General features: G+C 44.7%; 1 protein-coding gene across 2 annotated transcripts; it reads right to left on the reverse strand.

Moving 5' to 3' along the window:
* Nucleotides 1-1,284: 1,284 nt before the first annotated feature.
* Nucleotides 1,285-18,908, reverse strand: PRELID3A (PRELI domain containing 3A). Of its 2 annotated transcripts, XM_054587333.1 has the most exons (7): nt 18,819-18,908; nt 9,218-9,386; nt 8,212-8,301; nt 5,601-5,671; nt 5,390-5,492; nt 3,766-3,853; nt 2,633-2,721 (listed from the first exon to the last, which is right to left on the reverse strand). In XM_054587333.1, exons 1-6 carry the CDS (start codon nt 18,848-18,850, stop codon nt 3,800-3,802), a joined length of 519 nt encoding a protein of 172 aa, XP_054443308.1. In that variant the 5' UTR covers nt 18,851-18,908; the 3' UTR covers nt 2,633-2,721; nt 3,766-3,799. The 2 variants fall into 2 exon arrangements, with proteins under 2 accessions (XP_054443307.1, XP_054443308.1); XM_054587332.1 differs by lacking the exon at nt 3,766-3,853 and having other exon boundaries at nt 1,285-2,721.
* Nucleotides 18,909-20,086: the final 1,178 nt, after the last annotated feature.

Here is a 20,086-nt window from a genome sequence, read left to right on the forward strand (position 1 = left end):
GACCATTAAAAAAAAAAGAAAGGAAACCTTACCCTTTGTGATAGCATGGATAGACCTGGATAGTATTGTGCTAAGTCTGGAAAAAGACAGAAAAAGGCAAGTACCATATAATTTCACTCATATGTAGAATCTAATGAACAGAGTAACCTAATAAACAAAGGTGATTCTGTCATTTTTACTAGCTTATTGGTCATTTCATTGGAGGGACTGATTTTTGGAGCATTCACCTCTGCCATTTTCCGTGATGACAGATTTTTTAACTTTTAATTTTGCAATTATTATAGATTCACAGGAAGCTGCAAAGATGGCACAGGAATGCCCTATGTATCCTTCACCCACTTCCCCCTAATAATATCTTACATAATTATAGTACAACATCAAAACCAAGAATTTAACACATACAACACAGTGGATTTGGTTTTTGAGATTTTATTTATTTATTTCAGACAGCTAGGAAGGGAGGGAGAAGGAGAGGGGAAGAAGTATCGATGCATGAGAGATACATCAATCAGTTGCCTGTCACGCCTCCCTAAGATGGGGACCTGGCCCGCAACCCAGGCATGTGCCCTGACCTGGAACTGAACTGGTGATCTTTTTGTCTGCAGGCTGGCACTCAATCCACTGAGTCAAACCAGCCATGGCCAACACAGTGAATTTTAAAAGAGCACTTCAAACCAGACTTAGCCATATGAAATTTCACATCAGGGATAAAATATCCTAAAAGTATTCAGAGAGGAAAAAAAAAATCCACAGAGAATCAAGAATCAAAGTGCAAAACAATGGAGCAATGCCTCTAAAATTTAGAGTGAAAATATTTTTTTATCTAGAATCCTATAGTTCAGCCAAGCTATGAATGAAGCATGAGAACAGAAGAGACATTTTCAGATGTGCCAAGTCTTAGGAGCTACTACGAGATGTCCCTCCTCATCTAGAATAGGACAGAAAAGGAGGAAAGCAATCCAGGAGACCAGGGTTCCAGGAAAGAAGGCAGCCCAAGGAAAGGCCCAGGAATGAGGACAGCCATGCAGCTACTTGGTCAGAGGACAGGGAGACCAGGCTTCCAGCAAGGACAGCACCAGGGAAATCAGAAAGGGATGTCCTACCTGAAAGATCTGACTTGCAGAAAATGATGTTTTAGGGTACTGTTCTGTTGAAAGTGAATGAACAGTGTAGTAGGACTCAGCCAGAGACTTTTAAAAAATAAATTAAATAGGTGAAAAAAATAACATTAGTATTACAGTCAAGGGAGAAAAAGTTATATTAAGAAAACATAATTATGGTATTTAGGTTTGGCTTGGTAATAAAAAACAGTAATGTATTTTTAAAATTCCGGAACCTATGAATGTACTTTTCACCATAAATTATAATATAGCTATATTGGAGAAATGAGGGAGGGAGAGAAGATGTAAGAGAGGTAAAATAATAATTCACCACAAGAGGAAGTCAACAGATAATATCTAAAATTGCTGAATCAAGAAATAGTACAATATGCTTATTTATTTAGAAATCTAGCAATAAGGGGCAGAAACTGCCAAAGAAGCTCAGGGTCCTCTCAGAAGGGCTGAACTTTGCTGTGAAGAAGGGGTAAGTTTTCTTTTATCATCAATTTTTTAACTCTATTTTACCTTAAACTGTGTACATACAACAGTCTGATAAAAATGTGATTTCATTTTGGATTGGAAGTACTATTATCAAACAAAAAGTAGTATCTAATAAAACATAGTGAAACACAGTTCTACCCACCCTTTATGGAGGAGGCCTTCTCTCAAGTTTTTATAATTTGCAACATATTGAAAGAGACTGTACATGTTACTTTGGAAAATGGGAAAATTAAAACTCCCAATTTGGAAGTACCTTGAGTCTAACAGGACAGCAGAATGCTTAAAACCACAGGCACTGCTGCCGCCACCGCCTAACAAGTGGCTCTCCCTGAGGACAGGTCTCAATGGTCAGGTCAACACTTGGGGTCGCTGGTCCCAGGATGGCAGGACAAACTAGCTGCAGGCCCAGGAGAGTGCTTTGCTCTCCTGACCAATTCTACCTCTGACTGGAAAGCTCACGCACGGTACTGTCAACCATACATCACCACTGAGGGTGGGCAGGCCCTAATGCAGCATGTGCAGATTTTTTTGCACAGTGATGAGGGGAAGAGAAGGATACATGGCGGCACCATCTCAAATGACAGATGGTAGCCAAATATGTGGGAAGAGGCTGGTGGTAAAGACTGTCATTCAGGAGGCATGGGAAGGAAACAGGCAGTTATCTAAAAAGAGAAAAGCTATTTAGTGAGATCCCAAGAACTGGCCAGAAAGAGCTGGGAGCTGCTGCTATGCAGAAAATAGACAAGGCACAAGAACAATGTGACTAAACACTGGCACGGGGCAACAGGGCTCTGAGCAGGGCCGGCTCCCAGGACCATGACCCAGCAGTCAGGACAACAAAGTGTCAGCTTCATGGTCCTTGTCTTTCTCCTGTCCGAGGTCTTCTTCCTCTGGGTCTCACTCTACAATGGCCCAGCACTGTACCTGCGCCTCGGCTGGACCTTCTGTCCTGGGAGGTCATCACGAGGAACCTGGCGGAAGCTGTGAGTGGGCAGGCAGCAGGTTCCAGGAGATTCCACACCTCTCCCAGACTGGGCTGTTGAACCGTATTCAGGATTCGCTTTTTTCTTCCTTTCTTTTTTCTCTCTTTCTTTCCTCTTTGATTTTTCAGGTGAGGCATCTGATTAAAGATTGAGGCAGATTAGTATGAGGAAACTGAATGTGACAGAAGCCACAACGGAAAGTGACCCCATCGCACACACAACACTGCCCACTCACACCGTGCTCCCCCTGTGGGCAGGCCCTCCACGTGTGGTCGCCTCAGTGGTGCCTCCAGGGAAGAAGAGAGAGGCGGCCACAGACCATGACTTTGGCTTCAAGGTGAAGATGTCTGGCAAACCTAAACGTCAATGACTTAAGAAAAATCAGCAAGTTCTTAAAGAAGCCCGAACCCTGCGGCTCTCATTTGCTGACTGAGGCACCAAATGTGTACTCAGATGCTGCTGGCAGCAGCCAGCCAGACTGACCGTGGGAAGTGAGGCCCAGATCAGCAAAGCAAGAAAGTCAACAAGGTGAGGAGTTTCAAGGCAGGACAGTAAGGATTTCCTGAACAGAGACAGCAGGAAACTCAGACTTTCCTATGAGGTAGAAAGATCACTGAAGTGTCAAATCAGTTCTGATAGTCCAGCCACTGCTGACCTAAGGAACCAAGGGATGTTTGTGTAGCTCAAGGAGGTGCTAAAAATGGCTTTGGCCACTAAAAGGAAATGGTCAGGTGCTGGCCTGAGGGAGCAAGGAGGTGGGCCAACTTTCTCGCAGCATTGGTGCAAGGACAAAGTAGTCTGCATGAGAATGTGTGCAAATACTTAAATCCTACTCCAAATGAGAAAGTCCTGCCATTATCTCAGCCTCTAACACTGTCTGGACCTAATAATGAACACCCTTTATTATGTACAAGTTGTAGGAAAGGTGACCAAGTACTTCATTAGAGACAAGATAACAAGCATTCGGGTTTCCCTTGAAAATAAATCCTGCCATGAAACAAGGAGATGAATTAGGAAGAAGATGAACCTAGTGATTTTCTCTCTACAGAAGATACTATGGAGCACAGAGCTGGAGATTTGCATGCAGCTCCATCTCATATACACCCTTCCAGCACTGCACACCATGCACGAGGTTAGCAAGTTGTTCAATTCTCTACCAGGGTAAAGAATAATGTAGTTACCACAGTTCATCACAAGGTGCAGGTGCAGACCCCGTTAGCTCACAGCGCTTTCAGAATTTTCAATTATCCACTCAATAGCAGCCCACCCCTGGAGCAACACAGAAGGAAGGATTCAACATGGTGTAAGAAATCTGCCTCTCACTGCAGATGGCAGCTATAAGCCTGTAATTTAAATGGCAGAAGGACAGTATAGCAATTTTAAAGATACAGCAGTAACCATTCGTGAGCAATCTTTCACTGTAAGCAGGCTGTTTCTCAAGTTCAGAAATAACATGGTATGTATTCTGTCTAAAATTCTTGCATCAGGTTGAGCTGTACTGATGCTGGCACCCCAACCCACACCGTCACTTCTTGAGTGCAGGACGAGGGGAACAGCAGCCACCCTCATGGCCTTCATGCATTGTCCCTAAGTTGAGGCTCCTGAACCCCTGGATGACCTGCCTCTCCATCTCCGTCTCCGTCTCCTGTGCCCACCCTCAGGCTACCAGCTGTCCCAGGCATCTCCCCAACTGACCAGGGATGCTGTCAAATTATAACTATAGCAAGAGGGAGGACTGAGTCTCTATCAGGCCTTCCGCACAATAACCCCTAAGATAAGCGAATAAAGGAATTTTACTTGGCTGCACTGTGTTTATCCTAATTTTTCTCAAAGGTCTGAAGTTTGGCTTCATCCAGTATTCGGCTCCTCCTGGACACACACACCGTCAGTAAGGTTCTGTCTCTTTCCTGGAGGACTCACAGTGGAGACAACGGCGTGAAGCTTCAGGCACTGTGGTTCCCCTGCCTCCCCTGAACTGAGCTAAGCTACTGCATGCATTTTCAAATTGGATTTTTCTAAACAATGGGGGCAGACTGGCTCTCCTAGACTAAATGCAAGCCGTAAGTGGTTTTTCACTAAATTGTGACTTAAGTATGGTAGGAAGGGAAATATGGCTTCCCCAAAAAAGGAGAAAAGGGGAGGGGAAAAGCCAGGTGAGGGACCAAAGCAAGGACAGCCTAGGGAAGACAGGAGCCTCTGAGGGGAGCTAAGGTAAAAAGCCAAGGCCCTGCTCTAGGGAGTGGCATTACCTTGAACTTGCACATACCCAAGCTCTCTTCAACAACTCTGCTGGAGAGGGCAATCTGGATTCCGTGAGTAGTCTGCCTTGCTAAGGCTGAGCCCTCTCCCAGGGACCCTGGGGAGGACAGCCTCCTGGCTGGGTCCTTTCTTGTCTCACCCCGACCAACGCTCACTTCCCAATCCTGCAGAGAATGGCAGCTGGCTCCAGGGAAACTTTGCAAATGGAGAGGTTTGGCCAAAGCCACATAATGCCTATTAAGTATGAAAAATCCGAATATCCTGCCTGACAATGCAAATACATCTTTTTGATGTGTGGGGTTTGTTGTATTAACTGAGCCTATGACATTTTGGCTCTTTGCCTCACCTGAGTTTATCCTGCACTTTTCTCTCGGATGGTCTCCTTTGCTTCTGGTTTTGAATGTAAATGTGGAACATGCTATGGCATTACAAGCTCAACTAGACAGAGGGCCCAGCACTTACGGACTTATAGGACCACACCTGTCACCTGCTTATTCTGGCACTTACCAGCTACAGCACACACGGGACCCAAACTGAGATCCATACCTTCTTTGCATTAGATGATATTGTGCTGGCCATTAAACTTTCCAGATAGCTGCCAAAGCTGATCCCCTTCACACTGATGATGGCTTCTTGTGTGAGCACAGTCCTACAGAAGAGCAAGCAGTAAAAGGCTGAGCAGCCCTAAGAGCGGGGAGGCTCCACCCCGCCCTGACCTTGGAGTTCAACATGTCAATGCCAGGGGGAGACCACGTACATTTCAGGGTTCTCTGGATGGGGTGTGTACACCAACCTCTCCTTCACCGACACCAAGTTTGTGAGTGTGATCTTAAAAAAAGGAACAATGGCTTTAGGTTCTACTTGTCTTGCATTTCTTTCCAAACCATCTGCCCACACTCTCCCATCCCCAAATCAACACTTACTGAAGCCAGAACAGGAGAAACATTTAGGCCCAGAAGGCACGTTAAGTCCTGGGGAAACCATGTCCTGGCTCCTGTTCCTGGTGACTGCCACATGCCCTTTCTCCACCTCACCCAAACCTGAGCTGGGCCTGGCCGTCAAGGGACACGTGTCCCCACTTTTTGAAAGCTTGCGTATTCTACTTTGCTTTCAGGAAAGACCTACATTAGTCCCCGTTTTTGCTAACTGAAAGAAATCTGAAGAGGATCTTTGCTTTTATGAAAGAAGATGAAAAGCAAAAACAGCGTTCAGCATTTGTTTTGCAGCGAGTCGTCAAAGAGGCAGTGCGCACCCCAAGCAGCGAGAGCAGCCCCTCCAAGCTCCTTCCCCGGGAACCACACTCAGCATCTCAGCATCAAGCCCCACAGCTGCGAACTGTGTCTGTGAGCATCTGTGCTTCATCTCCATTTATTTTGTGCATCGTTACCAAGATGTGTCCTAAAGTAAATCGCTTCTCCACTTTATATCACTTCGGCTTACCTAAGGTTTCATAGGAACTTTCTGCCTTCGGATACTGGGGGGGACCTATATTTTCAAACTGCCAAACCCTCAGCAGAAAAGGACAAAATATTCATGGACTAGCAAGCAGGTGAACAAGCAGGAAGCTTCCCACCCACCAGTGGCAGACTCTGGCTTTGGGACACTGTGTCCTGGGGGTTCACAGGGCAGAGCCTTAAATCCGCACAGACTGACAGCAAAGCTGTATAGGTGTTGTCTGCTCCAGTGCAGTCTCCTGCAAACCAAGTAGCCACTCATGTACACTTTTAATATTTTCTATTAAAACCTATTTAAAAACTGGAGCTCTACAAGAGCTTTGTCCCGCAAAATTTTCAGTAATGTTAGAAATGTCCTATATCTGTGCTGTTCATTATTGAAGCCAGTAAACGTGTGTGACTAATGAACGCTTGAAATGTGGCTAGTGTGACTGAGGCAATTATTTTTTAATTCTACTTAATCCTAATTAATTTAAATGGAAATAGCCACACGTGGCTGCCACATTGGCCAATGGAATTTTATCCTTGTTAAACCCAACATACTCTCTTAGCAAAGAGCCAATTCCAATATAAGACAATTTTTTTAAAAAATTTTAAGTGGTCAAAAGCAATATAGTCTTCTGGTACTAATAAACTTAAAGCACTTGTTTTTTTGGCTCATGTAATAATCTTCCACTGAACTCCCCTGCCTGGCCTCACTGTTCTGGCAAAATGGTTATCTGGGAAATCTTTTTACTCCTGTTAAGTGCAAAGTAATCAAGAGTCCCATTAGTTAGTTATTACAGTGTTTGGAAATATTTAACAACATTAACAATTAAACTCAGGTTAGGTATTGTCATTTTATGTGCAATATTTTTATGCCAGGCTTGGTATTTTCATTCATTAATCTTCATAAACCTTATTTTCATTCATTAATCCTCATAACAACATTATGAGATTTGTTCTGTTGGGGTTTTTTGGTTTGTTTTTTTTTTTGAGACAAGGAATGTGAGATCCAGAAAAGGTTAATAAGGAGCATATGCAGTCATACAACTATTCAGTGATAATTTCAGGACATAGGTTCACAATTGTCCTACTCCATACCCTATTCCCTTTCCACTAGACCTCACTGTAGCATGGACAATCCTTCTTTACTGAAAACCAAGTTTTGTGAAGGACAAAAATGGAATTTTCCAAGAAGAGGAGAGAAAACATATTACGTAAATTTTAAGGAGTGGCGGAAGGCCAGAGAACACCTGCAAGGCTCCCTGTGACTTACAAAGAAGGGCTGCCTGGGACAAGGGAAGGGGGCCATGGGCAAAGGTCACAGATGGTGTGCCAAAAACGGCAAGTGGTTCAGAGCCTAATCTTGCAGCACACAGTGAAGATCCACACAGTGAGGTTTTATAAAGTAAACCATGTTCCCGGCCCATGCATTCTCCCCAACATGTTTTATGAATGTGCAATAGGCCATATGAATTGTTTTAATTGAGAGAAATGAGAGGGAGTAAAGGAAGTAAGTTGCTTTTAAATTACTGCTAAATTCAAAGAAAAATAAAATAAAATTACTGCTAAAAATCACCTCTGCTAAAGGAAGTTGGGATAGCAGTTATCCTGGGTGTGGGGGTGGAAATCCTAGGAAGGAGCAAAGGCGGGGGATGGGGAGGCGTGGCGGCTCCTCACCTTCTGCCCCCTGATCTGTCTGCAGGTTACATAGGTGTGTTCAATCTTTCACAATTCATCATTATGTGCATTTTTCTATACATTTATTGTACTGGAATAAAAAGACAAGTAAAATACTACTAAATAAATTCAGCCTATTAAAAATAAACGGTCACTTAGACCAAAGATGGGCTGGAAATAAAACTAATGAAGCCATTACACACCATCACCAAGACACACCAAGCACCTTTCTCATCTTAGACCATCGCTTACATTAGTGGAGCAAAGTTCCATTTTCTTTTCCACTGGATCCACAACAGAATGTTCTTTGATGTATGTCAAAGTCCTAGTGGTTCCCAAAATCTAAAAAACAAAGCAAAACTAGCATAACGATGTGTTAAAATTTCATTTTGTAGCATTAAACACTAAATACCATTTCATTTACTAATTCACTTATCTACACAGCTGGGGGCACAGCGATGAGCAGGCCCTTTCAGCAGCTCCGGGTTCCTGTTCTAGCAGGTGGGACGGACATTGAATAAATGAATGAATTCAAGTAAAATTGAGTATGACAGTAATAAATGCTTTGATTAAAAAAAAAAAAAACAGGTTGGGGGTTAGCAAGAGTGCAGGAAAGGCCCCTCTGCCAGAAGCAGGCCCGGGAGGGAGGGAGGGAGGGATGGTGCCACGCAGAGTTCGGGGGTTGGAAGGAGGGCAACTATGTGAGGAGGTACGGGCGGGGGGTGGGGGGGCAGCCCGTCTGTGAGCCGAGAGGCTGAAACAGACCCATCCCTCATGGTTCTCAGAGGAAAACACCCTGCTGGCATCTTGCTCTCAGACTTCCGGCCTCCAAAACAGAAAGAAAATAAATGTCTGTGATTTAAGCCCCCAAGCTGTGGTATTTTATTATGGCAGCCTGAGCAAACAGATCCAACGCTGCGGAGTGACACAGGAGAAGACTTGGTAGGGGGTGAGGGGATGGGGGACGCTTAGGGTGTGGGAGCCATGACATCTGTCAGATATGTCAGGACCCATGGAGATGGAGAGTTTAATGAAGTTTACAGAGAAACAGATCATCTCTTGGGCTTCCAAGAAATGCAGAGTGGATGCTCTGGGTCTAACGGAAGTTTGTCATTTCCTGCAGATGGGCTCCAGCCCGGGCAAAGCAGGTATAGCCAGAGTGATGCAGGTGTAGTGGGAGCAAAGCAGGTACCAGCTGTGTGGTGCAGGTATAGTGGGGCAGGGCAGGTACCAGCAGGGCAGGCAGCTTCGGGCTCACCGCTCTCACGAGGCCGGGCAGCCCCCACTCAGTGCTGAGGAGGCGGTGGCTGTGAAGCCGGCCGCTGCCGTCCACACTGCGCTCCAGCACATCAACTCCCACGACACAGGGGTTCATCGGATTTGGGTACTTTCTCATAGCAGCTTTGATGACCGTGTCCCAAGGGTGGCTGGAGGGAAAATACAATCACCCAGCATAAGCAAGCAATCCCTGTGATTTGTAAAGTGTGCCAGGGTGGCACTGGGAGCCAGAGATGCTGTGTGCCACAGTGTGAAATGAAAAAAAGAAAAAAAAGCTTTTTCTTTTGGTTTTAGTCAAACAAATATATCTGAGGAGTTCAGCTCCAGACCCAAATCCTGGATTCTGTGATCCTTCTGAGCTGACCTCAGGCAGTCAGAAGGCTTTGCCACCAGGCTTTGCTAGGGACCTGGGGCACAAACAAGAACTTGGGCCCTGGCAGCTACACTCAGCACGTCCACAGTTCTATTCTAGTCCAGGAGGCTCCACGCAGAGGCTTCCTCACCGCTGGAGGCCCTTGGCTGAGGCACGTTCCTTCCCTGTGGCTCAGCACTTGCCCTGTCTCTGCACTTCTGCCTCCCGCTTTGCCCTCCCTCCAGTTCATAAAGAGGTAAATGCTTTAGTTTGCGGCTACTGGGCAGTGAGACATTTATCCCCATCCCCTGCCTGTCACCTGCCCTCCCCTGCTGTTCCATGGAGGTGATAAAACACTAGGGAGTTGGCACCATTTTTGACTCTTGCCTTCACTGCTGCAGCACACAGAGGCTTGGCTGTGACTGACTTAGGCTTCTTGTCCTAAGAGACGTCCTCAACACCTAGCAGCTTGACACCATGAGAGCAAACATGCCTGCCTTATGCATATCTAGAACAAGCTACTGCTCCCAGCTACTGATGTGCTATGAAGAAGCAACTACTCTGTTTCAACTTCTAAATGGTATGTAAGTTGAAGAGACCACACATTGTTCTGGTTATAAACATAGGCATTTGCGTGGGAGACTCAGGTGTTCCTGTGCTGACCCTGAGGCTTCCCCTTGCAAGATGCCACCATTCTTTCTCTGGCTCTGAGCCCTTGAGGTGAGGGGATGGATACCTGTGTCCCCAATATGTTTCTTGCCATCTGAGGTCCCAGGTCAGGTACTCGCTGCCCCACTGCTTTCCCAATCTCTGTACTTATTTAGGCTTAAAACCTCAGACACAAGGCTGGTGGAGCCCAGTCAGCTGCCATTGTGGTGTATTCAGGTTGAACCTTCCCCCCACAGCACTTAATGTCCTATTTCTTCCTTCCTTCCCGATGTGTGTGCTTCCAGGAGGCATTTGAGCCTTGTGCAAACATAGGTGCGTCTCAACGACACCACCATTTTTCCCAGATGTACCCAAACATGTTTGAAGAACATCTGCAGACACAGCCCTGACTCAAGAACTCGGCCTCTGTGCACACATGCACATGTACACACACTTTAAAAAAATTAAACTGGGATCCTGTTCGATACATGGACTTATCATTTGCTTTTTATATTTAAATGATAAACACTTTTCTATATCATAAAGCTATTTTCAGGTATGTGATTATAAATAGCTGCATAATGTGTCATCTTGTGGATATTTATATTTAGCCATTCCTCAATGGTACGTTATTTAGATTGCTTCCAATTTTGCACTGTAAAATAAAGATAGTAGTGAACATTTGTCTACACTGGTCTTTCAATATACCTAATTTTTCCTTAGGATAAATTCCTACAAATGAAGTTACTAAATCAAATATTAAAGATTATAAACATATTGAAGGGTCTTGTTCCATATTTGATAATCCTTTTTAGACAGTATAATTTATTGACCATTAATCTATTTTATCCTCATAAAACTCTTGTCCCAGGTAAAAAAGTTAACAGCAGTGCCTAGAACAAGGTCTTCCAGCTCCCTACCTTATATTCTTTCCATTACATTCCATGGCTTCTAAGTTGTCAGGGCCTGGTCTAGAATTCCCTTTCTTTAATAAAGAAACACTTTTATAAACCATGAAATCATGTCACTAAATTGATGCACCCACTGGCTTTAGCATAAAGAGATGAAGGAGCTGAGATCTGGCTGGTCCAGATGATTCTACAGGATACAGAGAGTAAGCCCTTTCTTCTCTGAGGAAGAACTGTCAGGTACATGGCCAATCCAAGATCTTGGGGACGAAGGAGAATCTAGAGATAACGTGAAAGCAGAAGGGGTCCTAGTTCCACAGACAGGCAGGCTTTCTCAGCAAAATGACCTGTGGGCCTTGTAAGTCAAGTTCCGAAGGGTTGTTCTCATAAAAACCATTACTTTAAACAGAACAGGCTATGCCTTCTAAAATTACTTAAAACCACCTACAAATTGAAGAAATATTTATATTAGGCATATCTCCCACATACGTTTCTTTTATTTAGAAACCTTGAATCTGTTAGCTAATGATTTAAACTAAATACAGCCTGCTTAATATACTCACATAAACAAGTCCACTAATTACAGCAGGGTGACCCCACAAGTTAATATAGACATCAACAGAACAATGGAGGAAAGGGTAAACGTAATAAATTTTTAAAATAACAAAGTACAGAAGTCAGTATCACACACTTCTTGGTTAAAGAAAGTAGCTGAGCCCTGGCTGGTGTGGCTCCGTGGATGGAGCAGTGGCCTGCGCATCAAAAGGCTGCCAGTGTGATTCCCAGTCAGGGCACATGCCTGGGTTGCAGGCCAGGTCCCCGACGGGAGGTGTGCGAAAGGCAACCAATCAATGTTTCTCTGTCACATCCATGTTTCTCTCCCTTTCTTTCTCCCTCCCTTCCCCTCTTTCTAAAAATAAATAAAATCTTTTTAAAAAGAAAAATAGCTGACACTCATTCAACTGGCAAAACCCAAAGTCTGGACACATCGAGTGTTGGAGAGGATGGCAGAGAATGGGAAGACAAGGCCGCTGGTGACAGAAGTCGGCACAGGCCCCAGAGTGCAGTTTCCCGAGAGAGAGCAAGAAAGCATGACCCACCTCCCCGTCAGCACTCTCAGCTGCCTGGGTTAGGCATACCAGGAAATGCTGACTAAGTTTATGAGCAACAGCCTGTGGTCATGGCTCACAGTCGCCATGACGGGGTGGGAACCCCTCCCATTCCGCCAGGGGCACAGGAAGCCTCTATGCCCCTCTGCAAGGCAGCTACATGGAGCAAGCTGGTGCCAGGACAGTGGGAGGATTCACTCCCTTCCCACACTGGGAAGTGGGAAGGAATAACCAAGGCTCTCTCTATGCACAGTGAGGGTGTCAGAAACATGAAGTGATATGAAATTATAGGCTGTATGGGATTTGCCTAAAATAAACTGAAGGAAGGGACAGTGGGGAGGGACACATGAAACCAGACTGGCTGTGAGAGACAGAATGTCAACCTGGAAGACGGCACTAGGCACTCACTATTCTAGTCTCCACTTTTTATTTTAAATCCTCACCCAAGAATGTTTATTGATTTTAAAGAGTGAGAAAGAGAGACAAAGAGGAACATCGATGTGAGAGAAACTTCAATCAGTTGCCTTCCATACACCCCCAACCAGGAATGCAACCCACAACCTAGGTATGTGCCCTGACAGGTGATCAAACCCTCAACCTTTTGGTGCATGGGATGATGCTCCAAGCAACTGAGCCACCCAGCCAGGGCATTCGAGTCTCTAATTTTTCATAATTTTGAAATTTCCATGATAGCAAGTTTAAAAAACAAAAGGGATGAAGGCAGCCACAAACAAGGCAGCGCTCCTGCTCCCTACCCAAAGTGACGCTGGGCCCAGACCAGCGGTTCCGAGTGTGGTCCACATACCCAGAGGCTCCCATACCCTTTCTGCAAGGTCAGAACTGTTTCGTAGTTCAACTAAGACATGATTGGTCTTTTTCATCCTACCGACATTTACACTTCAAAAGTGGTGGCAAGTAAAACTGCTGGTCTCTCTCCACGAATTAAAGTCAGGGCCTCAAACCACACTTGTGGTCACTGCTCACTGCTGTGCACACAGGAAAGCCACATGGGTGCTTCTCAAGAGTATCCATGATGATGCTCTGACTGGTGTGGCTCAGTTGATTGGATGTCATCCCACAAAGCGAAGGGTCGCAGGTTCGATTCCTGGTTGGGGCACATGCCTGGGTTGCAGGCTTGGTTCCTGGTCGGGGAATGTGCAAGAGGCAGCTGATGGATGTTCCTCTCTCACATAGATGTTTCTCTCCCTCCCTTCCCCTCTCTCTAAAAATAAATAAATAACATTTTTAAAAATAAAAAGACATCCATGATGAAATAGTAAAATTACTCATTTGATTTCCTGAGTCCCCTTCTCATTAATTTTAACCACATCATGGCTAGGGCCCAAACTAGGATTAGATACCCCACTACGCTTGGCCCTAAGCCTTAACTTATATAACAAAATTATTCACCAGGGACTACTAGCGACAGCCTAAAACTCAAAGGACTTGATGGTGCTTTATGTCCCTCTAAAGGAGTCTGTTCTGTAACCAATAAATCCCAATAAACCTCAGCAACCCTTGCCAATTCAGCCTATATACCACCATCTTCAGCAAGCCCTGAAAAGGAATCATAGTAGGCACAAACACAAGACATAAAAGGTCATAGGAAGAACGCAGGGAGTGCTTCTGCTGTGCACAGAGGTTTACAGAGGCCGGCGAAGCGCTGGGCAGCTGTTTGGGTGGTGGACCCAGCTGGTTGCTTCTTTCCACACCCATCACATCTACTTGAAACAACTCAGGGACAAACTTTGGTTATTTAGTCTGGGTTATCTGACAGATATTTTCTCAAAAATTAATGAAATGAACACATCATTTCAAGGAAAACAACTGATAGTATTTATTGCCAAAAATAAAATTTGAGTTTCAAGTGAAAATTGGAATTTTTGAAAACCTGTATCCACTCCCATGACCTAATGAGAACCCCATACTGTAACCAGGTAAATCCATATATTCCAAATGACCAGTGCGAGATGCCACAAAAATCATACACCAGTGAAAGGCTCATTTAAAGCATAGGACAGACCAATTACTCTGGTCATTATGGTTTCAGATTTTACACTGTAACTACATTGAGAAACTACCACTTATTTTCTTGTAGTAGCAAAAGTAGCCACAAATACTTTTAAAAACTTAAAATATTCCTACCTTTTCCAATAGGGTTTTATTCACACACTGTGTGAGGTTGGGTTTTATTCATATACTTCAATGAAAACAACAGATTGTAAAACACTGAGTGCAGAAGCAGATGAGTATCAAGCTATCTTCAATTAAGCCAGACACTATAGAAAAGAGGAAAAAAAACAACAAAAAACCCAAACAAAAACAAAACAAAACACACACACACAAGGAAATAGTATCACTCTTTTTATTTGGGGAGTTTGGAAAATATAGGATTTTTAAAAAATAAAAATGTTATCTATGTTAATGTAATGGGTTTACTATTAATTTTAATGAATTAATAAATATTTTTTAATTTCTCAGTTTTAATTAATAATATGGTAAATATGGATACCTATAATTCACATAAACAAAAACTGTTTGGGGTCCCAATTTTCTAAGAGTGTAAAAAAGTCCTGAGGCTGAAGAGTTTGAGAACTGTTGGCCTGCGTGGTTAAGTTGACCAGAAATATATACACAGGTGGTCACTGCAGTGTAATATGTAATGAGGGGGGAAATTTATTGTCCTTTCAGTCAGAGAAAGGATAAATTTTAACATTCATACAATGCAGTATTATATAGCTATGATATATGTGTGTGTGTATACAAACACACACACATACACACACAATCTCAAAACCATACTATTAAGAGGAAAGGGAAATTGTCAAAAGATCTGTCCAAGCAGATGTCACTGATTTCTATGTTAAAAAAATAAACACAGCACACATAAATGTAGTCAAATGGAATATATATACCTTCAGAGGGACACCCACCAAATTCATAATGTTATCTGCCTGTGGGGAGCGGGGGCGGGGGGGGGGGGCAGTGCTACTGCTCCTGGGAGGTGCTTCAACTCTTATCTGTAATGTTAAATGTCTCTCTTTCTCTCTCTTTTTTTTTTAAAAAGGCAGTGAGGGGAGGGGCATTCTTTTACCTGCTTCTAGCTGAAAAGAAGGTTTGCTTTAGGGCATCATTCTCCAAAGACCTCAGTTCCCTGAGATAGACATTACCTACCAGAGAGGGACCTTTCCTGGTAAGTTGTTGGAATTCAGAAGACGAGGCCTGTCCAGAAAGTATCCAGCCACATAACATGAAACGTAGAGACATTTATTGAAGAAGATACAAGAAACACTGTACACAGGACAATGAGGCCTCAGTCCCCTTCAAAGTTGGCACCTTGGGACACAGTTCTCCCAGTCACCATCAGCTGCCCTGGCATGTTTTCCTGAATCTCACTGACATCTGAAATATCTTCCCTTTCAAAGGCGATTTTAGTTTTGGAAAAAGCCGGAAGTTGCAGGGCGCCAAATCTGGGCTGTAGTGGGGGCTGAGTCACCTGGGTGATTAGATGTTTCACCAAAAATCTCTGCACAAAACATTATGCACAGGCGTGCTAGTGTGATGAAGCTGCCAATCACCAGTTGCCCATAGCTGTGGCCTTCCGAATCATCTGAATAGTTTCCACAGAAGAATGTTCAAGCTTAATACAAATTTTGATGCAGATTTGTTGTTCTACTTGCTCAGTCATTTTGAATGTGAGGGCCACACAGTGCTCAGGCTCGCTCAATGACATCTACCTCCCCCACTGACTAGTAAAGTGAAGTCGTCATTATTCATGCACATGCATTCCAGCCCACTCTCCTTGGCTGCCAGGTTACATCAATGTCAGGAAAACCATTCTCATTATATTAACATTGGCTGGACTTTTTCCCAACAGTCCTCGTATATGGCCTCGGATCTCTACCGGAAATCTTGTATTCGCTGTTCCTGAAGATTTTATAGGTCTACCTGAAACCTAAGTCAGTGCTGTGAGGATGAAATTTATAAACCCATTAACTTTTAAATGCCCCTTTCTATACTTTATCTTTCAGTTCTATATTTTTAATTACCATTTCGACAATCTGAAATCCTGTCTAGGTAACACATACTAATTCAGGTGGCTTTCTCAGAGTTCTCCAATTCTATAGGTATGTTTATATTGCTCTCTGCTGTGCCTGATCTGCAGTCCCTGGGGTTTCTTTGAGACATGTACAAAAGAAGAACTCTTGATATGATCAAAAGTTTTTGTGGCTAATTATTTCTTGTCTTTCCAGAGCAAATTTTTTAATTTTTGATCAAATATTCATCTGACAGTACAACGCGTATATGAAGAAACAAGTAGAGAAAGAAAAGATCTATGATCCTCAAAGAAAAAAATAAATCCGAGATTTTAAAAGACTAAGCCAGGCGAGAACTCCACAATAAGCCCAGTCAGAAAGCTGGGCTGGTCCAGTGCACATTACTACATCACTGGCAACCAGTCAGCCATAGGGGCCTACCCAACATCATCCTCAGCCCGATGCATTCCACATTTATCAATTTTCATTACAACCCTTTGCTTTTAGCTTCTATGCTTTAAATGAGCCTTTCACTGGTGTATGATTTTTGTGGCATCTTGCACTGGTCATTTGGAATATATGGATTTACCTGGTTACAGTATGGGGTGCTCATTAGGTCATGGGAGTGGATATAGGTTTTCAAAAATTCCAATTTTCACTTGAAACTCAAATTTTATTTTTGGCAATAAATACTATCAGTTGTTTTCCTTGAAATGATGTGTTCATTTCATTAATTTTTGAGAAAATATCTGGGGCAGATATTTTTTCAAAATGGCAGGGGATCAGCACCTAGTCCACAACAGACTGGGAGTTGATTAAAATGCCTTTAGCATGTAACCATCCTCATTTTGAAATGGCATCTTGTCTCCATGAGATACATCAGCCTTTCACTGAGCACCTATGTGCCAGGCACTGGCAGCATGCCAGGGAGACAAAGTGAATGAAGTACTGATGCAGGCTACCGCAGGGACAAACCTCAAAAAAGTTACCCTAAGTGAAAGAAGGCAGACACGAAAGACTGCGTGTTGTATGATTCTACTTCTATGGCCAATCTATAGAAACAGAAAGCAGACTAGCAGTTGCCTGGGGCAAAGGGTGGTAGTGGACTACAAATGGGCATGAAGGGTCTTTGTAGGATGATGGAAAACTGGTCTATGTTGTTGGTTGTACAACTCTAAATTTACTAAAAATTGTTCAGTTATACACTTTCAATTGGCGAATTTTATCAATAGTCACTTTTCAGAGCTGACAATTCACGTCGCTTGTCAACCAACATTTCACCAACTTCTAGAGCAGTCCCTGTTGACTATTCCATGAGAAAACAGCCCCACTGACCAGGCCTCCACAGTATGCAATGACCAAACTTCTCCCCTCTGCCTCTAGAAGGTGCCGGTTATGTCCCACCCTTGGGAGAACTGAGAGAAGAATCTCTGGAGTCATTCTCTCAAGAAACCCTAGCTAAGAAAGGCCAGGAGCTGTACAAAAAATAAACACTAAAATCGAATCCCATCAAGTCCAAAGATTTCATTAAAAATAATTTAGAAGTTTTAACCTCTTGATAAATTATCATAATTATGCCCTATAAAAGGCCAAAGGATGACAATTCCATTTCATGCAGTTTTACTTCTTTTTCAATAATAGTTGACTTCCTCTCACCGCCCCCCCCCCCATGCCTTTGTAAGTGGGGCCGGGGTATTTAAAAATCTATATTCCTTTAAAAAATATTAAAGAATAATTTCAGAGTGTCACAAATGACTTAAGACAAAGACAGCACTTAGGTCACGAGGGGGCTTATAAACAGCTTCCAGTTTTCCATGCTAGCTTGGAGGCCTTCCATAACCACAAGTGCATCCCATGTCACAGCCCGCCACGTGCCTTCTGCACATTTGCCTTCCTCCCGAGCTTCTCGGCTGCTGTGGACCCTTCATTCATAAAACAGGCTTATTATTTGGGGATCAGCTGCACTGCGTAATCTCAGCAAAAGACTGGGCCGCTCTCCAAGCCTCTGCTCTCCTTAGGACCCCGCGCACCTTGCCCCAAGTACACAGGGTGTAGGCGAGATCAGGACTGGCTGGGCTGAGGGGGGCGCACTGTTACCTTGCGGGCCCCTCCCAGCACCGTCCGCCCCACCAGGGGCGCCAGGCCGAGGAGGACGCTCCCGACCCCAGCCGTTCGGCCCTACGAGGCTAACGGAGATGCATCCCCGCGGCTCCGCCCTCCTTGGGCCGGGAAAGGAAAGGCCGACCCCCTCCCCAGCGCTTCGGTAATCCCACCACGGCCCCCAGCGGTCAGGTGGCGCCTGCACAGCACCGCTTTGCCGTCTCGCTACCGGGCGACATCCCTCGAAGGGATAGCTTGAGCCTCTTTAGAAGGGCGAGGCCGCGATCTGGGAACGATTCCTGCCAGGATGGTAAGGCTTGGCGAGGGGCCGGGTCTGCGGTACGGCCTTTCTAGGCCTCCCCCAGCGGTGCGGGGGCAGAAGCCAGCGCCGGCCGACACCCCACGGTGGCCCGCAGCCCGACCTCACCCGAACACGTGCTCCGAGCTCCAGACCTTCATCGCCGCCGGCCGCCGGGCACAGGCACCCGGCTCCAGACTCTGGGCTCGCGGCTGCTGCACTCCTGACGCCGCGCGTGGGCGGGACCTGTGCAGGACAGGGCTGGGCGAGGACCCGGCGCTCGCCTGTGCCTGTCAGGTGACCACGCGAGCTACGGCGACTAAAAATAGGAATGCGGGGCGCTCCTGTTCCTGCTGGCTAGGGATCTGGGCCGCAGGGAGATTCGCAGACAGCACCCCGCCGCAAGTGCAGGGACAGAAGTGGAAGCTATTCTTATAGTTCAGTTGTCCACATTCTCAAGAAGCCCTTTTCCAGCCAGGCGGTTTTCTACTGTTGGGAAATATGAAGAAAAACAAAATCTGCCCACCCAAAAAGCTTTCCACGGGAGTAGGGAAAAAAAATAGTTACAATATTGAATAAGCATTAACCCATAATGTGATGCGCCTCACAGACAGTCTGCTAAAGAAACTGCAAAGATAGCAGGAAATCTCACCGTTTTACAGATACAGGCAGGTGCAACCCGTCACATTCAAGTTCTCAAATGAAAGGACTTGACAGCACCATTTGTCACACGGAGTTCATCCTAAATGCACTTGGCAATTGCAGCAGCCATTTGTGTTTGCTAATTTATCTAAAGTGGAAATAGATTTCCCATGTTGATATAGGAGGCAGGTTTGCAACTTGGAGCCAGGTGCTGCCTGGAAGTTAGGCTAATATTTCAAATTGATGGCTCCCAAGACACTGAGAAAAAAACATTCCTGGGTTGTAAAACTGGGAAAGGCCCACTTAGCTTTTAAAAACATTTACATACACCTCAAAAAGACAAAGAACTTACAGGTTTTCTAGAGTAAAAGCTCTAAGGAAAGGGAAAGGAAGGGCTCTTTTCCCTTTGCACCAAGGAAATTTAACTTTTTCTTTCTAGATTTGTGTTTACACTGCACTACCAGAAACAAAGTTCAAGTGCAAAGAAACAAGATGATGGTTTTGAGAAGACGGTAACCTTCTGCAGGATGAGAAAGGGCATGGGAACATGGGGGCAGAAACTGCATGGAGCCTGCTCCTGAGTGCAGCACCTAGCCCAGCCCCCACATCGAGGAGCATTGGGAGCTTACTTCTGTGATGAGACAGTGAAGTGGAAAGCACACCAGTGTCAGCCAGAAGACCTGGGTTAGGGTTCGGACTCCCCATCCACTCACACCTAGGGCTTCAGCTCATAGCTACCTTCCTGAGTTAGTGCT

The sequence above is a fragment of the Pteronotus mesoamericanus genome, unplaced genomic scaffold (genome assembly GCF_021234165.1).
Source record: "Pteronotus mesoamericanus isolate MK-2021 breed Mesoamerican mustached bat unplaced genomic scaffold, CSHL_Meso_final scaffold_118, whole genome shotgun sequence".
Taxonomy (NCBI): domain Eukaryota; kingdom Metazoa; phylum Chordata; class Mammalia; order Chiroptera; family Mormoopidae; genus Pteronotus; species Pteronotus mesoamericanus.

Bases quoted from the DNA above. Each gene is read 5' to 3' on its own strand.
- PRELID3A (XM_054587332.1), bottom strand. From the start codon at position 18,850: ATGAAGGTCTGGAGCTCGGAGCACGTGTTCGG. The intron at 5,493-5,600 runs GTACGTGGTCTC...GCTCTTCTGTAG, and splicing joins CATCCAGAGAACCCTGAAAT to GACTGTGCTCACACAAGAAG. The intron at 2,722-5,389 runs GTATGGATCTCA...ATCTTTAATCAG, and splicing joins TATCATCTAATGCAAAGAAG to ATGCCTCACCTGAAAAATCA.